General features: G+C 37.4%; 1 protein-coding gene across 10 annotated transcripts in view; it reads right to left on the bottom strand.

Moving 5' to 3' along the window:
* C8H11orf65 (chromosome 8 C11orf65 homolog) overlaps positions 1–18420 on the bottom strand; it is a 239768-nt gene that overhangs the window by 100579 nt on the left and 120769 nt on the right. For all 10 annotated transcript variants that reach the window (XR_013156584.1, XM_077113064.1, XM_077113066.1 and 7 more), the window contains one exon: positions 18213–18343. Coding sequence is in view for 9 of the 10 variants with exons in the window: in XM_077113064.1 (XP_076969179.1) it covers positions 18213–18343 (131 nt within the window). In the remaining variant the exon portion in view is untranslated. The remainder of the gene's footprint in view (positions 1–18212; positions 18344–18420) is intronic.

Here is an 18420-nt window from a genome sequence, read left to right as displayed (position 1 = left end):
TCTGACTTACTATTTTGCTAGGTAGGGGCAGTTCTAGTGGCTTCCACTTGGCCCTTCCCACCACAATGGCCCCCACTCCATGAGTCAGAAAGCCAATGTAGGGATTCTGCCAGTTGCTCAGTATGTTTATTCCAGTTATGCATTCTGGAACTTGGGAAATAACTACAGAATGGGTCTGGGGCCCACTGGACCCACTGTGAGATGGACCTGAGCAAAAACTCCATCGATCACCTGAACTCCATAAACCCCAACTCAGACTGGTGGACCACAGTGACATTTTGGGCCTCCTGGAATTAATGTCACTTCTGAACCAGTGCCTAATAATCCCTGAACTATCTGATCATTGCCTTTTCCCCAATGCGCAGTTACCCTGATAAAAGGCCGTTGGGCTCCTTGGGGGAAGGCTTGCAGGAAGATTAATAGTATAAATCTGTGGCAGTGTTACAGGGTCCTCCCCAAAGGGACTTGGCCTCCCCCTCATTCAAGGGGCTCTGGGTCTGTAAACTGTCTCAGGTCTGGAAATTGATTAAGGGGCCGTAACTCTTTGTTTTTGTAATTCAAGTCAGACTTTCGGTTACTTGATCTAGAACTCTTTTGCTGATACAGCTCAAACAAGAGTTTAGTAGACTGCCCATCTATCGTACTTCTATGATAATACATGATTTACTAGTCAGTGCCATAAGTCTCTCTGCGAATCAGATTAGTTTGACTCCTGTTTTGAGACTGCTGTCTATTATGATAGCCATATCCACCTTGATTATGATAATTAAGTGCTGCCACCTGGCTTCTGCCAACTTGGGATCCCATCATCCCCATTGTGTTTAAGGATTCAGTGACAGCAGTTCCCACAGTAATATCTGACCTACAGAGAAGTGCAACTACAGAGCTCTTTAGGGATGATGGGGCTAGTCTCACAAATTTATTTCTCACAGTTCTGGTGTAAGGTGCATCCTCTGGACATTCCTGGGATGTAAGAGCAGGCTTTGCATGATAAATCCACTCTAACATTCCAATCTCTCTAAGCCTCTGGATCCCTCATGTACATTATACCAGGGCAACTCTGGCATTTCAACCTCAGGTAATGTTGGCCACCTTTTGATCCATGTTTCAACCAACCATCCAAACAAACTGTTAATACCTTTTTTAACCCCTCAAGCTATAACATTGAATGCAGAATCTCTGTTTAGTGGGCCTATATCAATAAATTCAGCCTGATCCACCTTTATATTATTCCCACCATTATCTTACACCCTTAAAATCCATTGCCACACATATTCCCGATTTCTGTCTATATAAATTGGAAAACTCTCACAGTTTTTTGTAGTATAATGTACCTCCTCATGGGTGATACTTTGTATCTCACCTTTTGGGGCTTTTTTGGAACTTTAGTCTAGTTATAGGTCTTGAAGAAATGAGGGGTGGTAGGAGTGGGTCATGAAAGAAATTAGAAGTATCTTCCAAGCCACTTGCTTCAGGGCTTTCATTTGCAGTTTCATCTGCTGAAATAAGATTAATCACTCTAGGGCTAATCCCTTCAGGTTGCATTTGGGTGGCCAACTACTCAGGGCAGGTTGGAGGTAGGGTGGTTATATCCTCAGGACAGACTATTACAGGGTTATCTACAGAAGACTCAGCATGACCTAGGGTTTCAACCTCACCGACATCATTATCAATCCATGTGTCGCCATCCCACTTTTCAGGGTCCCATTCCTTTCTAATCAATGCTCTAACTTAAACAGCAGACACCATGCAAGATTGAGATTTCAGTTTATGTTGTAAAGTTGCTACTTTAACAATAAGATTCTGAGTCTGATCTTCAGAGACCTCAAGTCTACGGCTACAGGAAATAAGATTTTCCTTCAGGACACTCTTAGAAACATTTACATCTATCAGACGGCGCAGCGCGTAAGCTTCTTATTTGAAGCCTTAAGCCCATCCCTTTCACTCATTAATGTATACAGTGTATCTAACATCAACCAGCCAACATTTCTTTGCCTCCTATTTCCACAAAACCCCATAAAGTCTCAAAAACATTATCCCCAGAGCCTGGCTTCATACAAGCAAAGCATTAGAAGTATTGAATGGTGATATTTTGACTATCTCTTTCTGTAAACTCACCCCATGGATTGACGTATCATTCTGATTATAGGAATCAGAGTACTTAGTGTCTTGGAGCCCAGGCAGGGTAGAAAACCAATTGTAAAAATGTATTTTTAATATTCTGTTTCTTAATATCCACTCCTGGTATGAAGCTGCATTAGTTAGGGTTCTCTAGAGAAAAAGAATCAACAGGAAATATCCATAAATATAATATTTATAAAAGTATCTCATATAACCATGCAAATGCTAAGTCCAAAATCCATAGGGCAGGCTGTGAAGCTGACAACTCTGATGGAGGGTCTAGATGAACTCCACAGGAGAGGCTCGCCAGCCGAAACAGGAAGAGAGCCTGTCTCATCTGAATCTTCCAGTCATTAGATTAAGCATCATTCGCTGCAGAAGACACTCCCCTTGGCTGATTACAAATGGAATCAGCTGAGGATGCAGCCAAGATGATCATGATTTAATTCTATGAAATGTCCTCATACCATCAGACAGGCCAGCACTTGCCCAACCAGGCAAACGGGTACCACCACCTGGCCAAGTTGACACATGAACCTGACCATAACAGAATGTATGTTGGATTTTTAAAGTATTTTTCCTGCATTTATTGAGATGATCATATCCGATTTTCTTTTTAAGTCTGTTAGTATAATTAATTGCATTCATTGATTTTCAAATGTTAAGCCAACCTTGTATTCGTAGGATAAACTCCATTTGTTCATGAGTACTACCTGCATCTACATCCATGGGACAAATTTGTTGTTCTCTTGTAATGTCCTTTTTACTCACTCATAAGCCTTTGAGTGGTTTTTATATCTATAATGCTTACCTCACAAAAACTGTTCAGAAATGTTCTTGTGTCTTCTATTTTAAGGGAATATTAGTATAGAATTTGAATTCCTTAAATGTTTGCTAGAATTCACCAGGGAAGCCATCTAGACCTGGAGGTTTCTTCAAGGGATAATTTTAATTGGCAAAGATATTTGTGTTAATCTATTTTTTTTTCCCTGGAGCTAGCTGTCAGCAATTCTTGGTTTTTCACTTTTCTGTCATATGGCATTGCACATGGCAGCCATTCCTGGCTCTTCCCTTCTTGTCCAGGTTTCATTGACTTTTAGCTTCTGGCTGCTCCTTCTGGATTTTTCTCTCTCTGTGGCCTTCCATATAAGGCCTTCAATCATGCCATTAAAACCTGTCTTGATTCAGTTGGGCCACACCTTAACTGAAGTAACCTCATCAAAATGTACTATTTACTAGGTTTCACAAACACAGAAATGGATTGAGAATATGTTTTGGGGGGGTACATAGCTCTAAGGCACCACAGAAGGATACTGTTAATTTCCAAATATTTGGAGGTTTTCCAGAATTCTTTTTGTGATTCTTTTCTGTTTCCTTTGTGGTCAGAGAAATTCTATTGTGTAACTTTATTTTGTTTTTATGGTAGAGAATATAGTATATCTTGGTGAAAGTTTCATGTTCACTGGAAAAGAACATGTCTTCTGTTGTTGAGTAGAGTGTTCTAAAAATGCCAGTTACATCAAGTTGGTTGGTAGTGTTGTCCAGGTCTTCTATATCATTAGTAACTTACTGTCTACTTGTTACATCAGTTATTGAGAGGGGGATTTGAAATATTTGGTAATTGTGGATTTGTCTTTTTTTCCTTTCAGTAGTATTGGTCTATGTTTATGTATTTTGAAACTCTGTTGTTATGCACATAAAAGTTTCAGATTATGATGTCCCTTGATGAATTTATCCCTTTCTTATTATTAAATGGCCCTCTTTATCTCTGAACATACTCATTGTTCTGAAGTCTACTTTGACATTAACATAGTTACTCCAGCTTTCTTTGAATTAGTGTTGGCATGCTATATCTTTTTGCATGTTTTAAATTATATCCTAATTGCGCTTTACATTTAAAGTTAGTTTTTTGTAGACAACATATGGTTGGGTCTTTTTTTTCAAAACAAAAGTAATATAATTTTAATTTCAGTATTTTAAAATATAGACATTTGAAAGTTAGAATACCCAATACAACTTTAAATAAGTCACTAGCTTCCCCCCATAAACAATGTAAGCTACATAAAGACTTAAAAATTTAATAAAACAGAAACAAAATAAATACTGTGCACTTTCCCCGCCTGCAGGCAAAAGACAGGAAATAGCATCATGACTTGAAAAAAATGGGGTCTTGCTTTCTTATACAGTCTGAAGATTTCTGCCTTTATTTGGGATGTTTAGGCCATCTACATTTAATATGAATATTGATGTGATTAGTTTTAATATACTATCATCCTCTTGGTTTTCTATTTGTCTTATCTGTTCTTTGTTTCCCTCCTTTTCTTAACTTTCTTTTTATTTTATTGATTTTATTTTTTGTTGTTGTTTGTTTGTTTGTTTTGTTTTTTTATGCATGGGCAGGCACCTGGAATTGAACCTGGATCTCTAGCATGACAGGAAAGAATTCTACCACTGAGCTACCATTGCACTGCCCTACTGATTCTATTTTGTTTCCATTATTAACTTATGTGGTTTATTTCTTTTTTGCTGTTATTATTTTAGTGGGTGTTTTAAGACTTGTAGTATACATCTTGAACTTATTACATTCTGTCTTCAAGGAACATTATAAAACTTCAAATGTAATATATACTTCCAGCCATATACTTCCATTTCATTTCAACTGACCTTTGTGATAATGTTATACATTTTATTTCTGAATTGTTATAAATATAATACATTTTCATTATATTTATTTTAAATAGACAATTACATTTAAAAGAAATTTAAACAGAAGAAAAGTCCTTTATATTTACTTACAAAGTTATTACTATTTCGGTTGCTCTTTATTCCCTGGTATAGGTCTGGATTTCCACCTGGAATCATTTTCCTTCTGCCTGAGGATTTCCTTTAACATTTCTTACAATGCACTTATGCTCATGATGAGAGAACTCACCCTTTGTCTTACAAAATAATCTCTCTTTTATCTTCAGTTTTGAGAGCTATTTTTGCTGGACTTACTGTTATTAAGTATTTTTTCTTAACATATAGGATATATTTTCCTGCTTCTTTGCATGCATGAGAATTTCTTACTGTGAACTTTACGTTTTGGGGTAGTGGAGTTTTCTGTGTATCTGTAAATATTTTGAGGCTTTGTTCTGAGATCCAGTCAAGTAACTTGGAAATACTTTTATTCTTCTGCAACTTATTTTTAACATTTAGTAGGTGAGTCTAGAACAGCCTTTAGTGTAGAGCTTATAGGTCCCCACCATTGAAGCATTAACCTCCTGAGAATTCTACTTGAAATCTATGGGTCAGGTCTTCCCATTCTGGCTGTTTAGAATATGGACTTTTCCTGACCCTATGAGTTCCAGGAATTGCATGCAAATAAGAGTTCAGCAGAACCTTTTGCAGGTTTTCAGAAATCCCCCCTCTCCCCACCTCTATTACTGTGTCCTGTGAATTTCAGCTACCTTGGCCTTCTCAGACTCAGTCAACTCTGTTAAGAGAGAACTTTGGGCTCTGTTTGGGTACTCCTTCCTGAACCACAGCCTGGAAAACTCTCCAGACAACAAAAAGGGGCTCTTATTGGGTTCACCTCATTTGTTTCCTTTCTCTCAGAGATCACTGTCCTGAGTTTTTGCTTGACCAGTATCCAAAAAACAGTTTCGTGTCTACTTTTTAATATATGTTTAAGGAAGGCAGGTATTGTAATTTGCAAGCTGCTGGAATGCAATATACCAACAATGGACCCGCTTTTAGAAAGGTGAATTTAAAAAGTTACAAGTTTATAATTCTAGGCTGTGAAAATATCCAAATTAAAGCAAGTCTACAGAAATGTCCAAACTGAGGCACCAATGAGAGATTATCTTCACTCAAGAAAGGCTAATGAGGAGGAGCCAAGATGGTGGTTTAGTGAGGTATGTGATTTAGCTTGTCCTCCAGAGCAGCAGTACAGAACAACTGCTGGGGCCACATCAGTGACCAAACACACAGAGTACCCCAGTCTGGACAAGCTGGACTGACTGTGAGTCCCCCCAGAACTGCAAATTCCCCAAGCCATGGTGGCCAGTGCCCCCCACAAGCTGCTTCCCAGAGGGGAAAGGAAAGAGGCTCTACTAGTAGCAGGGGCTGAGCACAACCAAGCTCCAATTGTGGAATTAAGTAACAAATTCTGACCACTAATTATAGGCCCCCAGTTCATCTGAACCTCCAGTAAAAGCTGAGGTTGCTGGCTTTTGCCCCAGTGCAGAGGGGGCAGGGCTGAGAAAAAGGGAAAAAAAAAACAGAGGTCTTTTTGCATCAGACAGCATAAGATACTTGAAAGGGTCTGGGCAATGAAAGAAAGGAGGGGTCACAGATGACCTGGAGATACAGAGCAACATACCAACTTCAGCTCCTGATTAGCAAATCCAAAGAATGGGGATCCTGCTCTGAAGAGGATTTTTTATTTCTTTTTTTTTTTTTTTTTGTCTCTGTGTTTCTATAGCTTGACTGCTCTTTGATAAAGCTGCAGGGTTTCCCAGGCTCCAAATGCCCCAGGCATGGGCAGAATCAAGCTTGTTTGAGAGTTTGTCTGGAGACTGTGTCTTCCCCAGGAGAGGGGTGGGACCCAGCTCAGGTGGAATCCCTCCTTCAAGGAATTCAGACCCCAGGGTCTGGAAAACTGAAGGGATTAAACCCAATTTACAACCTCTCCTTTCTTTCAATCACGCCCCCAGCAGGGAAAGTCTGCTGAAGCCAAAGGTATCACATTGCCTTATGCTGGTGGGACCTGCAGGCAGACAAGTGCCACATACTGGGCAGGATAGGAAAAACACAGAGTCTAGAGGCTTCATAGGAAAGTCTTTCAACCTGCTGGGTCTCACTCTCAGGAAAAACTGATGCAGGTGACTCTTTCCTCCTGAGAGGAGGCCACTTTGGTCTGGGAAAATCTGACTGGGGTCTATAATACTGAAGTAGACTCTCCTAAGGGGGTAAAAAAAGGCACCATACAGGCAGGGCAAGAAACAAGGAAACAGGAACTGAAAAACTCTGATCTGTTAAACAAAACCTAAGCTAGAGGTCTAGAATAAGGTGAACTAAATGTCAAAGAACAGATAGACAACAAAGTCATCCAGCAAGAAAGTCCTAGGTAAAAAAAGTGCAAACAATCTCCAGAATAAACTAACTAAGAAAATTAAATGCCAGGTAGCCAGCAAAATATAATGAATCATACTAGGAAAATTGAAGATATGCCCCAGTCAAAGGAACAAACCAACAATTCAAATGAGATACAGGAGTTCAAACAGTTAATTCAGAATGTTTGAACATACATGGAAAACCTCATCAAAAATCAAATCAATGAATTGAGGGAAGATATAAAGAAGGTAAGGAATGAACAAAAAAGAAATTGAAAGTCTGAAAAAAATCACAGAACTTATGGGAATGAAAGACACAGTAGAAGAGATGAAATAAAAAAAGAAAACAATGTTAACCTACAATGCTAGATTTCAAAGGGCAGAAGATAGGATCAGTGAGCTGGAGGATGGGACATCTGAAATCCAGCAAACAAAAGAAAATACAGGGAAAAGAATGGAAAAATATGAGCAGGGACTCAGGGAATTGAATGATAACATGAAGCGCAGGAATATACATGTTGTGGGAGTCCCACAAGGAGGAGAGAAGGGAAAAGGAGGAGAAAAACTCATGGAGGAAATTATCACTGAAAATTTCCCAAATCTTCTAAAAGACTTAAAATTACAGATCCAAGAAATGTAGCATATCCCAAACAGAATAGGTCCAAATAGATGTACTCCAAGACACTTACTAATCAGAATGTCAGATGTCAAAGAGAAAGACAGAATCTTGAAAGCAGCAAGAGAAAAACAATCCATCACATACAAGGGAAGCCCAATAAGACTATGTGTAGATTTCTTAGCAGAAACATTGGAGGTGAGAAGACAGTGGAATGATATATTTAAGACACTAAAAGAGAAAAACTGCCACCCAAGAATTCTATATCCAGCAAAATAAAAAATGAGGAAGAAATTAAAATATTTTCAGACAAAAAAATCACTGAGAGAAATTGTAAACAAGAGACCAGCTCTGCAAGAAATACTAAAGGGAGCACTACAGAAAGACAGGAAAAGACAGGAGAGAGAGGTGTGGAGAAGAGTGTAGAAATGAAGACTATCAGTAAAGGTAAAAAGAAGAAAAATTAGATACAACATATAAAATCCAAAAGGCAAAATGGTAGAAGAAAGTACCGCCCTTAAAAAATAACACTAAATGTTAATGGATTAAACTCCTCAATCAAAAGACATAGACTGGCAGAATTGATTAAAAAAGGGGATCCATCTATATGCTGTTTATAGGAGACACATCTTAGACCCAAGGATAAATATAGGTTGAAAGTGAAAGGTTGGGAAAAGATATTTCATGCAAACAACAATCAGAAAAGGAGCAGGAGTAGCTATACTAATATTCAACAAATTAGACCTCAAATGTAAAACAATTAAAAGAGACAAAGAAGGACACTATATATTAATAAAAGGAACAACTCAACAAGAAGACATAGCAATCATAAGTATTTATGCACCAAGCCAGAGTGCTCCAAAATACATGAGGTAAACACTGAAAAGAGAAATAGATACCTCTACCATAATAGTAGGAGAATTCAATTCTCCACTCTCATCAAGGAACATAACATTTAGACATATGACCAATAACGAAAGAGAATTTGAATAATACAATAAATGAGCTAGACTTAGCAGACATTTACAGAACATTACACCCCACAACAGCAGGATACACCTTCTTCTCAAGTGCTCATGAATCATTCTCAAGGATAGACATATGCTGGGTCACAAAGCAAGTCTCAATAAATTTGGAAAGACTTGAAATCACATAAAACACTTTCTCAGATCATAAAGGAATTAAATTGGAAATCAATAATAGGCAGGGTACCAGAAAATTCACAAATATATAGAAGCTAAACAACACACTCTTAAACAACTAGTGGATCCAGGAAGGAATTACAAGAGAAATCAGTAAATACCTCAAGGCAAATGAAAATGAAAACATAACATATCAAAATTTATGGGATCCAGCAAAGGCAGTGCTAAGAGGGAAATTTATTGCCCTAAATGCCTATTTAAAAAAAGAAGAAAGAGCAAAAATCGAGGAATTAACTGTCCACTTGGAAGAATTAGGGAAAGAACAGCAAATTAATCCCAAAGCAAGCAAAAGGAAATAAATAATGAAGATTAGAGCACAAATAAATGAAATTAAGAACATGAAAACAATCAAGAAAATCAACAAAACCAGATGTCAGTTCTATGAGAAAATCAATGATATTGATGAACACTTAGTGAGGTTGACGAAAAGGAGAGGATGGAAATAAAATCAGAAATGGAAGAGGAGACATAAACATTGATCCTGCAGAAATAAAGGAGGTTATGAGAGGATACTATGAACAACTTTATGGTAATAAATTCAACAATGTAGATGAAATGGACAACTTCCTAGAATGGCATGAATAGCCAACACTGACTTGAGAAGAAATAAACGACTTGAACAAACCAATCACAAGTAAAGAAATGGATTGGTCATTAAGAAGCTCCTAAAAAGAAAAGTTTAGGACCAGATGGCTTCACATGTGAATTCTACCAAACATCAAGAAAGAATTAGCACCAATCCTGCTCAAACTCTTCAAAAAAAATGGAAGTGGAGGGAAGGCTACCAACAAATTCTATGAAGCCAACATCACCCTCATACCAAAGTCAGACAGAGATATTACAAGAAAACTACAGACCAATCTCTTTAATGAATATAGATGTAAAATTCCTCAACAAAATTCCTGCAAATTGAATCTAGCAACATATTGAAAGAATTATACACCATGACCAAATACCATCCCAGGTATGCAAGGATGGTTCAACATAAGAAAATCAATTAACACACCATATCAACAAATCAAAGCAGAAAAACCACATGATCATCTCGATTGACACAGAAAAGGCATTTGACAAAATTCAACAACCTTTCTTGTTGAAAACACTTCAAAGGATAGGAGTAGAAGGGAACTTTCTCAACATGATAAAGGGAATATATGAAAAACCCACAATTAACACAATCCTCAATGGGGAAAAACTGAAAACTTTCCCCCTAAGATCAGGAACAAGACAAGGATGTCCACTATTACCACTGTTATTCAACATTGTGTGGAAGTTCTAGCCAGAGCAATTAGACAAGAAAAAGAAATACAAGTCTTCCAAACTGGAAAAGAAAAAGTAAAACTCTCACTGTTTGCAGATGATATGATACTATATGTTGAAAACCCCGAAAAATCCAGAGCAAAATTACTAGAGCTAATAAATGAGTACAGCAAAGTGGCAGATTACAAGATCAACACTCAAAAATCTGTAGTGTTTCTATACACTGGTAATGAACAATCTGAGGGGGAAATCAAGAAAAGAATTCCATTTACAATTGCAACCATAAGAATAAAATATTTAGGAATAAATTCAACTAAGGATACAAAGGACCTATACAAAGAAAACTACAATAAATTGCTAAAAGAATCACAGAAGACCTAAATAAATGGAAGGGCATACTGTGTTCATGGATTGGAAGAATAAATATGTTAAGATGTCAATTCTTGATTTACAGATTCAATGCAATCCCAATTAAAATCCCAAAAACTTACTTTTCAGAAATAGAAAAACCAATAACCAAATTTATCTGGAAGGGCAGGGTGTCCCAAATAGCTAAAAGGATCCTGAGAAAGAAAAATGAAGTTGGAGGTCTCACATTACCTGACTTTAAGGCATATTATGTAGCTACCATGGTCAAAACAGCATAGTACTGGCATAAAGATAGATATACTGCCCAATGGAATAGAACACAGTGATCAGATATAGACCCTCTCATCTACGGACAACTGAACTTTGATAAGGCAGTCAAGCCAACTCACTTCTTCAGTATATGGTGGCTAGAGAACTGGATATCCACATGCAAAAGAATGAAAGAGGATCCATATCTCACACCTATACAAAAATTAACTCAAAATGGATCAAAGACTTAAACATTAGATCTAAGACCATAAAACTTTTAGAAGAAAACGTAGGGAAATATCTTATAAATCTTATAATATGAGGTGGTTTCCTAGATCTTACACCCAAAGCACAAGCACTGAAGAAAGAAATAAGTGGGGACTCTTCAAAATTAAACACTTTTGTGCCTCAAAGAACTTCATCAAGAAAGTAAAAAGAGAGCCTACACAATGGGAGACAATATTTGGAATGATATATCAGATATAGGTCTAGCGTCCAGAATATATAAAGAGATTGTTCAACTCAACAACAAAAAGACAAAGAACCCAAGTATAAAATGGGCAAAAGACATGAACAGACATTTCTTAGAAGAGGAAATACAAAAGGCCAAAAGGCACATGAAAAGATGCACAACTTCCCTGGCTATTAGGGAAATGTAAATCAAAACCACAATGAGATATCATCTCATACCCACCAGAATGGCCATTATCAATAAAACAACAAGTGCTGGATAGGATGTGGAGAAAAAGGCACACTTATCCACTATTGGTGGGAATGTAAAATGGTACAACAGCTGTGGAAGGCAGTTTGGCAGTTCCACCGGAAGCCAAGTATAGAATTGCCACATGACCGGCAATACCATTGCTAGGTATCTACTCAGAGGGCATAAGGGCAAGGACATTTGCACACCAATGTTTATAGCAGCATTAATTACAGTTGCCAAGAGATGGAAACAGCCCAAATGTCCATCAACAGACATGTGGCTATATAAGCTCTGGTATATACATACGATGGAATATTATGCAGCTGCAAGACAGAATAAAGTTACGAAGCATGTAACAACATGGATGGACCCTGAGGACATTATGCTGAGTGCGATTAGTCAGAAACAAAAGGACAAATACTGTATGGTCTCACTGATATGAAGTAACATTAGTGAATGAACTTGGAGAATTTCAGCTAAGAACAGAGACCATCAGGAGATAGATATAGGGTAGATATTGGGTAACTAGAGCTGAAGGGATACAGACTGTGCAACAGTACTGACTGTAAAAATTCAGAAAGGGATAGCACAATACCACCTAACTGTAATATTATAATATTAGTACACTGAATGAAGCTGAATGTGAGAAGGATAGAGGGTAGAGTGTTGGGGGCACAAATTGAGTCAGAAGGAAAGATAAACGGTTAAGACTAAGATAGTATAATCTAGGAATGCCTAGAGTTTACTATGATAGTGACTAAATGTACAAATTTAAAAATGTTTTTGCATGAGGAAGAACAAAGCAATGTCAATATTCCTGGGTATTGAAAATAGATGGTCATTCATATTTTAAAACTCCAATTTGTGTGTGAGACTAAAGCAAAAAATGTTTATTTGGTACAAAATTTTTATTTTGACTAGTGCATTTCCTACTATAACTTATGTGCACAGCTTAATTGAACACCATAAGCACATGGAACCAGTAGGGAATGAAATTTAGTAGGTTTGTCCAGAGTGATGCCTTGATAAATCCCAAAAGGACTTGAACAGTGAATAAAAAAATATTTGCAAAGTCCCCCCTGGGGGAATGGCGAGAAAGGGGGAAAATTCAACTTCCCCATATGGAGAATTCCTGATATTCTCACAAGCAGTGGGGACAACCAAAGCAATAGGCCAAGCCCTCAGTATTGGCATTTGTTCATATGAAAACTTATCCCCACAAAGGACAGACTGACCCTACTTAAAATTAGGCCTAAGCATCACCCCCCAAGAGAACTTCTTTTGTTGCTCAGATATGGCTTTTCTCTCTCAGCCAACATGAGAACAAACTCACTGCCTTCCCCCCTCCACATGGGATGTGACTCCTAGGGGTGTAAACCTTCCTGGCAACATGGGACAGAAATCCTGGAATGAGCTGGGACTCAGCATCGGGGGATTGAAAAAACCTTCCTGACCAAAAGGGGGAAGAAAGAAATGAAACAAGATAAAGTTGTCGGAGTTGAGAAGTTATCCTGGAGGTTATTCTTATGCATTATATAGATATCACCTTTTTAGTATATTGGAGAGGCAAGAGTGAAGTGCCTGAATATGTAGAACTATGTTCCAGTAGCCATGTTTCTTGAAGATGATTGTATGATGATATAGCTTTCACAACGTGACTGTGTGATTGTGAAAACCTGTGTCTGATGCTCCTTTTGTCTACGGTATGGACAGATGAGTAAAACATGGATTAAAAATAAATAAATAATAGGGGAAACAAATGTTAAAATAAATTTAGTAGATTGAAATGCTAGTGGTCAATGAAAGGGAGTGGTAAGGGGTATAGAAAAAAATAGGGGAAATAAAGGCTAAAACATATTGGGTAGATGGACATACTAGCAGTCAGTGAGAGGGAGGGGTAAGAGGTATGGTATGTATGCAATTTTTTTTCTTTTTTCTTTTTATTTCTTTTCTGAATTGATGCAAATGTTCTAAGAAGTGATCATGGTGATGAATATTTTCTAATAAATGATCATGGTGATCAATATACAACTATATGATGATATTGTGAGTTATTGATATATACCAAGAATGGAATGATCATATGGTAAGAATGTTAGTGTTTGCATGTTGTTATGTTTAAAAAAATTTTTTTTTAACTTAAAAAGGAAAAGGGGAAATCTGAAAAAAAAATAAGAAAGAAAGGCTGATGAAGTTCAGGGTTTCTCTCGCAAATGGAAAGGCACATGGTGAACATGGTGACATCTGCTACTTATCTCTTCAGACTTCTTGTTTCATGAAGCTCCCCTAAGGTCATATTCCTTCTTCATCTCCAAAGGTTTCTGGCTGTGTGGGCTCTGTCAGTTTCCTGGCTCTCTCACTTTTGTCATTTTTAAGCTTTCTCCAAAATGCTTCCTCTTTTAAAGGATTCCAGCAAACAAAATCAAGACCCACCTAGAATGGATGGAGCCACATCCCCATCTAATCAATATCCATAATTGGGTGTGACATTTCTCCATGGAGATAATTTATCAAAAGATTCCAACCTATATTATTGAATGGGGATTAAAAGAAAAGGTTGCTCCCACAAGATTGGATCAGGATTAAAACATGGCTTTTCTAGGGCACATAATCCTTTCAAGCTAGCACAGCATGTAAATCTAGTCCTTGTTACTCCATCATGGCCAGAAGCAAAAGTTCTGTGACTCTTTATATCCAGGCATCTCTCATAGAGTTTATACATGTGCTTAATTGCATATTTAGAATTTTAAGTATCTCTTTTTCCCTGTGTATACTGCCTATACCAAAAGAAGTAGTTAGGCAACTCCACAATCTTTATAATCAATATTACTGCCATAGAGGCTAAGTGCTCCAGTCACTTGATCATCTGAAGCCTTGCCTTCCATATGCACTTGGTCCCCATGACTCCACCACTGAAATCTGAGTAATCGTTATGCCACGAATTACCTGTATTCTATTTTCCACATGCTCTTTGAATATATGACCAGCACTATCTCAGATTAACACGTCTGGTTTTTTTTTTTTTGGGGGGGGGGGGTTCCTGGTACCAATTGCTGCATTAGTTATGATTTCAATAGGAAACAATAGCATACTCAAAATAGGCTAATTCAAAAGAGTTTACTAACAAGCTGTAGTATAAACATATGATGGAATATCAGGCAGCTGTAAAACAGAATAAGTCATGAAGCATATTACAATGTGGATGGACCTTGAGGACATTATGCTGAGTGAAATCAGGCAGAAAAAAAGGACAAATACTGTATGGTCTCATTAATATGAACTAATATTAATAAATAAACTTGGGAAATTGAAGTTAAGAACACAGGTTATTAGGAGATAGAAATAGGGTAGAGGTTGGGCAATTGGTGTTGAAGTAATACAGATTGTGCAACAGGACTGAATGTAAAAATTTAGAAATGGATAGCACGATACTGCCCAATGGTAGCACAATAATATAAGTATACTGAATAAAGCTAAATGTAAATATGATAGAAGGAGAAGGGCTGCAGGCACATATGAAACCAGAAGGAAAGACAGGATAAAGACTGAGATGGTGTAATTTAGGAGTGCCTAGAGTGGACAATGATGGTGATCAATGTACAAATTAAAAAACATTTTTGCATGAGGGAGAACAAATGAATGTCAATATTGCAGGGTATTGAAAGCTGACAGTATATGGGAAAAAACACAATCAGTTCAAGCTAGGGTCTATAGACAACAGTGATATTGTAATATGCTTCACGTAACAAAGGCCTATGCCAAAACTAAATGTCAACAGGTGGAGGGAATGGAAAAGGGATATGGATTCTTTGTGAAGAAAAGGAAATGTCTTCAGATAGAGTATGGAGGCAAAGGCATGTCTATTCACTTAGGTTGGATTGTATGATGTGTGAATAAAATTGTAAACCTGAACAGAGAGAAACAAGTACTAGAGAAAGTATGGACAAAGAGATATACCTATCCACTGTTGACAGGGAAAATGAGAGGTGCAGTTCCTTGGAGGGTAGTGTGGTGGCTCCACAGAAGGCTAGAGGTGTGTTGGCAATATGATTCTAAAACCCCGTTGCTCAGTATATATCAGAAGGAACTGAGTGTGGGGACACAAAAGGATATTTGCATACTGGTGTTTATGGTGGCAGTGTTCCTGATTGTAAACGGAGGTGGCCTAAGGGTACAATGACTGAGGAATGAAAGGGGGGACTATGGTGCATACATACAAATTAGACTACTGAGCAATCTCAAGAACAAATGAAGTTTGGACTAACTATAATATTAAAACTCAGTGAAATAAAGTCAAGAGCATGGGTCACCAAATTGGAGCCTATTGCAAAGGGTCATAGATTGTAAGCTCTTACAGCAGTCACATATATTCAGGAGGTATAACTGTTAGTTCTAAATTCTGAGATACTGATCTGTTTGTATATAACATGGTCTTTCCCAGAAACTTCAGGTATTTATGTGACACCTAAGACTCAGAGTTACAGCACTGAAGCTATGAAAGTCAGCAGTACCCCTTACAGGAACTGTTGAAAAAGTTGAAAAAGTTATCAGACTTCAAGTAGAGATATGAATGAAGCTGATCTGGATAGGACTAAGGTAATCAGAATACAGAGTAAAGGATGATATCATCCATATTTTAAAACTTCAACTTCTGTGTGAGACTAAAGGGAGAGATGTTTATTGGGTGCAAAATTTATATTTTGGGTAGTGCATTTTCTAATTTAACTTGTATGGTCTGTTTAGTTGAATACCCTAAGTACATGGAATCTTGAATAGGGAGTGAGATTTTGTTAATTTGTCCAGGTTAGTGTGATTCCCCAATAAATCTACAGTAACTTGAAGCAGTGAATAAAGAAATATTTACAAAGTACCCTTGGGAAAATGGGGAGAAAGGAGAAAATATTCAACTTCCCCATTTGGAGAATTTCTGATATTCTCGCAAGCAGTGGGGACAAACAAATCAGGGCAGAGCCCTCAATCTTGGGGTCTACTCCTATGAAATTTATTTCTGTAAAAGACAGGCTAAGCCTACTTAAAATGAGGGCTGAAAGTCATTCCCAGAGAGCCTCTTTTGTTGCTCAGATACGGCCTTTCTCTCTAAGCCAAGTTGGCAGGTGAACTCAGTGCCCTCCCTCCTACGTGGGATATGACTCCCAGGGGTATAAAACTCCCTGGTAACATGGGACAGAAATCCCAAGATGAGCTGGGACCCAGCATCAAGGGATTGAGAAATCCTTCTCAAAAGAGGGAAGAGAGAAAGGAGATAAAATAAAGTTTCAGTGGCTGAGAGATTTCAGAGTCGAGAGGTTATCCTGGAGGTTATTCTTATGTATTATTATTAAGATATCTCTTTTTAGCTTATGGTGTATTGGAGTGGAGGGAGTAAAGTACCTGAAACTATTCCAGTAGCCTTGATTCTTGAAGACGATTGTATAAAGATACAACATTTACAATGTGACTGTGTGATTGTGAAAACCTTGTGTCTGGTGCTCCTTTTATCCAGGGTATGGACAGATGAGTAAAAATATATGAATAAAAAATAATAGGGGCAAAGGTTAAAATAAATTGTGTAGATGGAAATACTAGTGGTCAGTGAGAGGGAGTGGTACGGTGTATGGTATGTATGAGCTTTTTCTTTTTTTCTTTTTCTGGAGTAATGCAAATGTTCTAAAAAATGATCATGGTGATGAACACATAATTATGTGATGATACTGTGAGCCATTGATCATACACCATGTATGGAATGTATGAGTGTGAAGATTTCTTAACAAAAATATATTTTTTTAAAGAGAGCATTTACTAAGAGAGGCTATTTATAAAATTCTGGATATAGGGGAACCATTGGTATAGTGGATAGCACAATAATCCAGAGTTAGTGCAAATGAGATGTTACTGATCATAAGTCTGAAATAATGAGGGAAAGAACAGTTACCAGAAACTGGGAAAAGTGCAAGTCATGTAGAATCAGTTGTCTTGAGAAGTGCAGTGTCTTTTATCAACGGACACACACAAACCAAATTGAATCGCAGGGAGGGATTAGAGGCAAAAAGAGTATTCTAACTCACTTTTCTCCACCTCCCTCATTTCCTACCCATTGGATGGACCCAACCGAAGACTGAGAGCACAAGGGCCCCTTGAAATATAATTCATTCATGTTCATTATCTTAGAGCACAGAGACAAGGTGGAGAATGGTATAGATGGGATCTAGAGGGACAAATGAAAGATATCTGATATAAAATAGTAACTGTTTATTTTCATGTCTGGCTTTCCAACAGATTTTAATTCAAGGTCAAAGACATCATATCTTTTCCCATTTATATCACAAGATAAAAACATGGCTCATAGTACACTTTAAAAAATGTAACTTTGGGCAGGCCACGGTGGCTCAGCAGGTAAGAGTGCTTGCCTGCCATGTCTGAGGACCCGGGTTTGATTCCCAGTGCCTACCCATGTAAAAAAAAAAAGAAAAAAAATAACTTAAGTCTTGCATTTTCTTTTAAAAATACCATGTAATTATTTTAGTAGTGATAGCAAACATTTCTTAAAAGCTTAAAATACTGAGAACTGCTTTAGTAAGTCTATTTTATCAACTTACATGTGCCTCATCCATTCTACTTTTTTAATTTTTCTTTTCTTTTCCAAGTCTTGCTTTCTCTTCAGTTTAGAGAAATGGAATTCACTTTCTTTTTTGTCTGCCACCATTACATTTTCAATAGGCATCCAAAACTATCGAGAAATTGAAAAATGAATATACAAAAATTTGAAATATTGATTATAAGGTTATCTGGCTATAAACAATAACT

This window comes from Tamandua tetradactyla, chromosome 8 (genome assembly GCF_023851605.1).
Source record: "Tamandua tetradactyla isolate mTamTet1 chromosome 8, mTamTet1.pri, whole genome shotgun sequence".
NCBI lineage: Eukaryota > Metazoa > Chordata > Mammalia > Pilosa > Myrmecophagidae > Tamandua > Tamandua tetradactyla.
Note: the sequence above shows the minus strand (reverse complement) of the source record. Positions and strands in the feature narration are given on the sequence as shown.